The sequence below is a fragment of the Lactuca saligna genome, chromosome 7 (genome assembly GCF_052625555.1).
Source record: "Lactuca saligna cultivar CGN05327 chromosome 7, ASM5262555v1, whole genome shotgun sequence".
Taxonomy (NCBI): Eukaryota; Viridiplantae; Streptophyta; class Magnoliopsida; order Asterales; family Asteraceae; genus Lactuca; species Lactuca saligna.
In genome coordinates this window covers 36,367,608-36,376,121 of record NC_136423.1, presented here as the reverse complement: position 1 = coordinate 36,376,121, position 8,514 = coordinate 36,367,608, and the positions used below count along the sequence as shown (strand labels likewise).

Sequence of the window (8,514 nt, the reverse complement as noted above, 5' to 3'; positions counted from 1 at the left end):
TGCCCAAAAATAACTTTCTTTTAATTCACATAGCATTTTACATCAAAACCCTTATTAACTACATTCACTTTCCGGGGACAAAGTTTGTAGCATAAGACCAGGCGTTATTTGCAACAGGGTCAGCAAGGTGGTCAGCCAAGTTCTCCAACGGCCCCTTTCCTGTGACAATGGCTTGAACAAAGAACCCAAACATGGAGAACATAGCTAGTCTTCCATTCTTGATCTCCTTCACCTTCAACTCAGCAAAAGCCTCTGGATCATCTGCAAGGCCTAATGGGTCGAAGCTACCACCAGGGTAAAGTGGGTCAACAACCTCACCCAACGGTCCACCGGCAATTCTGTAGCCCTCAACCGCACCCATCAAGATGACTTGGGTGGCCCAGATAGCCAAGATGCTCTGAGCATGGACCAAACTAGGGTTTCCCAAGTAATCAAGCCCACCTTCACTGAAGATCTGGGATCCAGCCTTGAACCATACAGCCTCACCGAACTTCACACCGTTACGGGCCAAGAGCTCAGGGAAGACGCAGCCAAGAGCTCCAAGCATTGCCCATCTGCAGTGGATGACCTCAAGCTCACGGTTCTTGGAAAATGTCTCCGGATCAGCAGAAAGTCCGGCGGTGTCCCAGCCGTAGTCACCTGGGAATTCACCGGTCAGGTATGATGGAGCCTCGCCGGAGAATGGGCCTAGGTACTTGACACGGTCAGGGCCGTACCATGGACTTCCTGATGGCGCAATCTTCTTGGCAGCTGCGGTCTTCCTCATTGAAACCCGTCCATTTCCGAAAAGCTCAGAACCTGAGGGACTTGTTTTCACTGCTTGACCTGCGAAAGGAGAGGAGAGAGCCATGGTGGAAGCAGCCATTGTAAATTTTCTTAAATTAGAAAGTAAGAATATTTAGAAAGTTGGGGGCTGACTGCTTAAGTCTTATGGTTTTTCACAAGTGCTATAAATAGGATGGTGCATTTTGTAGGGTACTGTTTATCTTCCCGATCTTTAGTTTGTTTTGATTGGAGGCTGATATATTTGATCCATATGAACTACATCTATTTAGAACACCAACTAAAAATCGACAGCTGTACATTTAATTTCGTTCCAAGATTTCCTATCCCAAATGTTTAAAATACACTTCCACCCATTTACGTATACATCATTTTTAGTAACAAGTATATTTATAATTGGGTTTAGGATAAAATTTGATATCCAATCAAATTTCATATTTACCTATAGACTTGAACAGGTGATCTGAAATTAGTTAGTGGATCCTTATTTATTTGCAAAAACTAAAAGTGGAATCTATCATATAACAATGTTCATTTTGAATTCAGATGAGTTTATTAACCGATGATCTATGGATACTAACATACATTGCACACACGAAACAGGAATAAACTCTAGCATTATTCTTGTGTATCGAGTGTCAACAACCGGAAAATTTAGTGCTGATAACTTAACCATGTCTATTTGTTTATATGGAATTTTAAGGGAGGAAAGATCATATAAGAATACTTGTGTGATAGCTAGTCTTGAACATATATGACACATTCACGTAATCATATTTAATTTTTAATGCGTTTTATCGTCATTCTTGCATTTTGCAACAACTTCCATCACATATTAACTTTCTAGTTTTAGTAATCCTAATTGGGAAATCTCCAGAAAAATCCTAAAATTTTAGTCCAATTTATGAAAAAGTTCCAAACTAATTTTTGTTTACAGAAAAGTACAGAATACCGGCTAAAACTTCGAAAAAACCCTTTTTGGCCGGTTTTGTAGATTTAGCCGGTATTCTGTCCTTTTTCGTTTGTTTGCTCAAAATATTAGGACTTTTCTGAAAATTACCCGATAACCAAAATATTGGGACTTTTTTGAAAATTACTGTGGAATTAATGGATATTATTATTAACAAATCATTTATAAACATAAAAAATATTTTTTTATTATAAACAAAGGAAATACATTTGTTGTTAATTTCTAAAAATAGAATGGTCGACTATGTACTTCTCAATTGTTTGTTGACCACTTCAAAGTCTTTATGTTCTTCATATGTATCGTTGTGGGTGTCATAGTGAGAAGTAATCTATTAGGCGTGACCAATACAAGAGTTGATAATAATTATTAATACACAATCAATAAGTTGCTACTTGCTATTAAGCATGATGCTATATGATCATGTGTTATTAGAAAATATCATTACACGGACATATAGATCTTTTATTATGTTCTTTAACCTAACTACCACCTAACCTCCAAACATTACCCAGTAACAACCATAAAATTACACATATCTATCGAGAGTGAAAAGTAAACTTTGAATGACAATTTAAATAGATAATCACCCTTCACTTGTTTCCATATAAATTATCATTCAGGGTTCACTTTTCACATTTTATAGATGTGTGTTAGCCGATGATTGTTAACATGTAAGGTATGAATGTTGGTTGGTAGTTAGGTTAAACAACATAAGAAAAACACCAACATTAGAGGAATGCTAACTAACTTCATCTCACCATCATACCCACAACAATGCATAGGAAGAACATAGAGAGTTTGAGTGGTCAGGAAACAATAGAGGAGTACTTAGGCCACCAATATTTTGGTTATTATGTAATTTATAAAAGATTTGTTAATAATAATATCCATTAATTTCATGGTAATTTTCAAAAAAGTCTCAATATTTTGGTTATTATGTAATTTTTGGGAAAGTCCCAAAATTTTGAGCAAACTAACGAACAAGGACAAAATATCGGCAAAATCTGCGAAACCGGCCGAAAAGGATTTTGTCGAAGTTTTAACCGGTATTCTGTGCTTTTCTGTAAATAAAATTTATTTCGGGATTTTTTCATAAATTGGACTAAAATTTTAGGACTTTTCTGGAGATTTCCCATCCTAATTCATTGATTCTAAATCTCAATTATTTGCATCATGGCATTATATATTCTGTTTTTTTGCAAGAGTGTCAAGTACCTTATATATTTATTCGTTAATGACATCGATATACATTTATTTAAATGTATCATCAAATTAGTTTATCTATTGTCCATAATAACATTTTTCTTAAAACTGTTACCCATAACAGAAACTTATTTATATTTAGTTCATTATCCTATGATAAAAACAAAGTAAAATGTATTTCTACTAATAACAATGTATTTTATATTTTATCCATAATAACTATAGGTTTATATTTCATATCCATAATAGCTAGCATATGTGGATTAGAATACAAATGTGGAAATGCACTTTATTGGTTTTATATATCATCATTATATCTAAAAAGTTTAGGTAAGTTGTTATTATTGGTAATAAAGTGTAAGTATCATGATATTATTTGTAAAAACATTATAAATACGTTGCTATTGTAGGTTTTACGTTGCACCAACAACGTTAAAAGATGAATTTTTATACAAGAATGGCTGTTAATGAAAATGGGAAGGCATGCAATGAGACATCTGATTGCACCTTCAATTACTACCGTTACGATAGGGAAGGTTTGGGAAAATCTAATGCACAAATTGTGTTAAAAGGAACAAATACAATACAAAGAACTACTTTATACCACAAATGTTCTTTCATTGTATACACCTTTAGAGGTTAACTCAACATCAACAAAATAACTGAGATCCCATTTGGATGGGGTATACGGGTTAGGAGGGTGACATATATGTCGACAATTATGCCTCCTTTGGTGTATATTGAATCCTTCAACTAAATGATTTTACAGATACATAGACGTCGACATGTACAACTGACATCGGTGGATGGGGTAAATCGACACACAAAAGGAATATCTTGAGTGAATGCATGTAACGGTGACTCACAACGCGGAGTAGATCAATGCCATCACTAACATATTTGTAGGTTAGATTCCATCATAATGATACATAAACAACTTCAAACCACAAGAACATGCTGAATACGCCATAGAGAAATCTTAGGGCATGTTGTTATAAATTATTACATATAGAAACTTAAGAGATTCTTGGTGTTATCCTTTTGTTCATATTAGTAATGTTCTCCATTATGTATAAAACGAAGGAAACTTTCTATAAATGATAGAATGATATTGCCATTCGTAACATGTTAATAAACATTTTTTAGTAGAATATAGGATTATATTATGTACAAGGTTTGTTTCTGCAATGCTGAGGATATATGTCAAGAAAATATTGACAACAAAATTTATGATCGTTATATATATATATATATATATATATATATATATATATATATATATATATATATATATATATATATATATATATATATATATATATATATATATATATCTTCCAATTTATTTTTAAAACTAAATTACGGATTTATAAACTTTATTTGAAGATTATTTTTTGAAATCATATGTAAGTGCAAAAATTATATTATTAGTCCATAAAACTAGATAAATTACGAAATTACAATAAATGTTCTCTTTATATTTATTCTTATAAATTTACAAATTTAAGACTTCAATAATTACAAAAGAACAAACGAAATAAAAATCGATATATAAAATATTCAAAAAGCACATAGTAATCCCGATGGATAAATCTACTATGTTCTCCAACTTGATCACTGATGGGTCGATTGGTGACCGACCACCCATATCATTTTCTTCGCAATCAAAGATGTTTTTCTTGTCTCTCATTTATGGTGGTTCAGCTTGATTCTCTGTTGGCATTTCCTAGACCCAAGACCAATTAATATTATAATACTGCATGCATAATGGATACCACATGTCGGATGGGAAGATAACCAACAATGAGTTCCATTTGATAGTAAATCATAAAATTCCCTGACTAGGCTACTTAAATCTTCCGCATTTGCGACCTAAAGGAATTTGGTGGTATGACCATTAGGAAAAACTATTAAGACACATATGAAAACACCACATGCATCTTTCACCGCTCGAAGATACCATAAGAGGCTCTTGGTTTGTCTCCGAATGTGGGCCTAGAAGCATTAGCCAGCTAGGTGTCCTACGCCTTGCTCCGCTAGAAAGGCCTCACTTGATCTGAGAAGTGCTAATTCGGTTCGGAGCTTCTTCATGTGACATACATAACAAAAGTAGTCCTTTGAACTATCACCGATGCTTATCCAAAATTAATGAGGTCGACACAACTGTCTACTCCACGAGTCGCTACAGCTTCACATACACGGATGCGTTCGGATAGCAAGCAAGTTTATTGAAAGAGGGGCGGCAGATTCTAGATCTGTTCCCCTTAGTTGAAAACTATGATACAAGTAAACGATAGTTCAAAACTTGAATTGGCACAAAGAAAGTGTTCATCCTAGACTACTCGGCAACTACAAGACGGTTTCCTCTCCTTAGCGTAAAGCACCCCTTTCATTCATCCGAAATCGATCTCTAAATGTCCGGCTCGCAAGGCGTCCCTCTAATAGTAGTGTTCCAAACCTCCCCTCGCTCTTGTGATCTGTTATGCTTTCCCTAAATCTTCCCCGGGTTGTTCCAAAAGCTAAAACCCTAACTTATTTATCGATTAAGACATCTTAGCTCTTGCATGGAGGGGATAGGAGGTCCAAGATCATATTTTTATGGTTCCTAATAACTTTATAATGGATAAAGTTTCCAACTTTATCCATTAGTATCGTCAAAACAACCAAGATCTAGCTTTTAAGTCTCTAAGGGACCAAAAGTGCATATTTTCCAACATAATCCATTAAGCCCAAGCCTCTAAGCTTCAGATCTTAATCAATGTGATGTTTAGATGGATAAAGTTTCCAACTTTATCCATAACATGGTCACAAACTTTAAAGATCTAAACTTTATGCACTAAAGTGACCAAAAGCTGATAACACACAAAACTAGCTTGATCTAACAAATGTATCATCATGATTCAAGCTGTATGCCCCTAGAAGAAAGATCAAGGAGAACAAAGTCTGGATCTACAAGCTCCAATAACCAATAATTATCCAATGAGATCCTTCTTCTTCAAGATGCACCAAGAACACTCTAAATCACTTTAAAAAACCTTCTCTTTGCTCACAAGGCTCAAACTAGGGATAAGGTTTCAAGGGAGGGTAATGGTGAGGAGGCTGGGAATGTAATGGGTTTAGGGATGTTAAGGAGCTTAAATAAGGCTTAAACCATGAAACTAAGGTTTGGGCGCTGATAGCGTACACCCAGCCTACTCTGGGATACCCAGTATGCCCATCACACTTCCATGTACGCCCAACATATGTGGCTAACCCAAAACCGTCCTAACTTCAAACAGTCATAACTTCTTTGTTTCAACTCTGATTTCGGCGATCTTTATACCCACAGAAATGTATTGAGGAGCTCTACAACCCTATCTAATTACTTTTGACTTAAAACACATCAAACTAAAATCTTTAATTTATAATAGAAGTCACAAACACCACTTTTCTCATTATACCCTTATGCTCCAAAGCATAAACCAAACTCTTGGATTACATAATCTACATTACCCACATCCAAATGGGTCTAAACCTCTCCTTCCCCAAAGCCCGAATCCTTATGGTAATTGATGGTTGGGTCATCGCCCCGAACTATGGAATGACTCGAAACATGGTGTTATAAAAGTCCTCTCTTTTTGATATCCATGCTGCTTTCCTTTCCAATATTTTTATCGAATGCATGGAGTAGCGAAGACCCTTCAAATAATGTTTGAGCCTAGCTTAAACTCTTCAGAGTGAGTGGCTCTTCTAGGTAGACACGTGTGTCACAATACTATAGAGAAATCAACGCTTTCGTGTATTGTGTGAGATTTTGGTACCACCAAACGTGCCCCCATTTCAAGTAAGCTCACCTCAACCTTCACCTTGAAAAAAAAGTGGTAGAACTTTAATGATGTAATTTACATATGTACACAGTCGTAATACAACTCCATCATCATTCTCCAGGTCGGGTGGTTTATTGGGCCTCCTTCGGTACTTATGGAAGTAGGAGGTGGGGGGGGGGGGCATCATTGACTGCAACAGAAAACCTAGTCGAATAAGCAAGAGTGAGGGCTTTGTTTGGGCAAGGATTGACTGTGAAATTTATTTCATTTAGTACGAGATCGCTTCACACCTTACGGTGTGCGCCCTAATCAATGAGGATAGGTTTCAATGTAGGGTATTTTCTATATGGTATGACACAAAGTCAGTTGTATGAATGAAATGCAACAAGACTTGAGTGTCAAGTTCCACATATGAGATAAACTATGGTAGTTCCTTTAGCAGCTCCCTCCCCCCCTCGGACCCATAAAGATAAGAGGGCGGTGAGGGGAGGAAATGTAAATCAACAATAAGCTGACTGCCGTCATCTTTGAGTGAAATATAGTTTTAGTAGTCTTAGTTTTACGAAAAATCCAAACTGATGGATGTTCTCTACAAATGAATTGTTTAAGCGAGAACTACAACTATATGACTAGTAACTGCCCTTTCAGAATTTCGTCTCAATCATCATTTATCAAGACTAGTCGGCGTACGTTCTATGTCTTGATATGATTTGAAGCTTTCATGCCTCTTTTGATATTTTGCTTTCTCTATATTTAGCTATTGAGCAAAAAGAGTTAGCAGAGATACCATGCTCCGACTCCGTAATAATGGCTTCAACATCCTAGCCAAGGAACGAACCTGGTCTGAAAAAACTTGTAAGTGAGGACCATAAAATCCCCAAAAATACAACTTCTAAATACTTCGCGTTTTAAAATCGGGTCTGAGTCAGGTAGGTATGTAAGAGGTCGTTACTTCTATCTAAACTTTAAAAACCAACTTGGTAAAACAAATTAATATGAGTAATGGTATATAGTTAGGCCTCAGTAGAGGCCTTTTAATCCATTTTAAATGATTTTACAAAAGGAAACAAAAAATATAGCTATAATGTGCATTTCATAAAAGAAAAAAAACATCCCGACCAAAGAATCATGGAAGTGAAGACCATTCCTTTTTGAAAACATGCACCCCAAGAAGTTTTATCTAACGACTTCAAATCATTAACTGCTACAATAGTATAGTATAGAAGCATCGATGGTCCAATACTTTGAACACATCTACTCATAGGTGATTGTATAGCAACCTGATCCAACATTTATCGGTCCAGGTCCAAGCAAGCAAAACTCTTTTAACCAGGCCTAAGTGGGTTTGTCAAGAAAATTTGTAAAGGTTGTGATTTAGCTTATAAATGAGTCTTCGTAACCAGTTATGGCCAAAGCCCATCTAACCAACTTTTTAACATAAATTATTAAGTATGGATAATCGGGACTATCTAACCGATTTTTAAAAAATGTTTAATAACTATGTATTAAAAAAAGACCTTGACTGGTTGGATTTTAAAATCCTTGCATGGGTGTTCATACCTAGCTAGGATAAAATGGTTTTTTTTAATCTGGTTACTATGATGTTCGCATGCCGGGCCTTTTTGCGCATCACTTTCACGGTTTGGAATAAACATATATAATATTGGCAGGGACAAAAGCACGTGATGGTTATAAGTATTAACTATTATATGCTATTCTATGATAATATATCATTTTAAGATGCCGAGAAGA

General features: G+C 35.5%; 1 protein-coding gene across 1 annotated transcript; it reads right to left on the bottom strand.

The window, feature by feature from the left end:
• Window positions 1-946, bottom strand: LOC145004065 (chlorophyll a-b binding protein 16, chloroplastic-like). Its single transcript, XM_078962963.1, has one exon. It carries the CDS (start codon window positions 863-865, stop codon window positions 65-67), a length of 801 nt encoding a protein of 266 aa, XP_078819089.1. The 5' UTR covers window positions 866-946; the 3' UTR covers window positions 1-64.
• Between the last annotated feature and the right edge of the window lie 7,568 nt (window positions 947-8,514).

Coding starts and splice junctions, on each gene's coding strand:
- LOC145004065 (XM_078962963.1), bottom strand. CDS start 865: ATGGCTGCTTCCACCATGGCTCTCTCCTCTCCTTTCGCAGGTCAAGCA.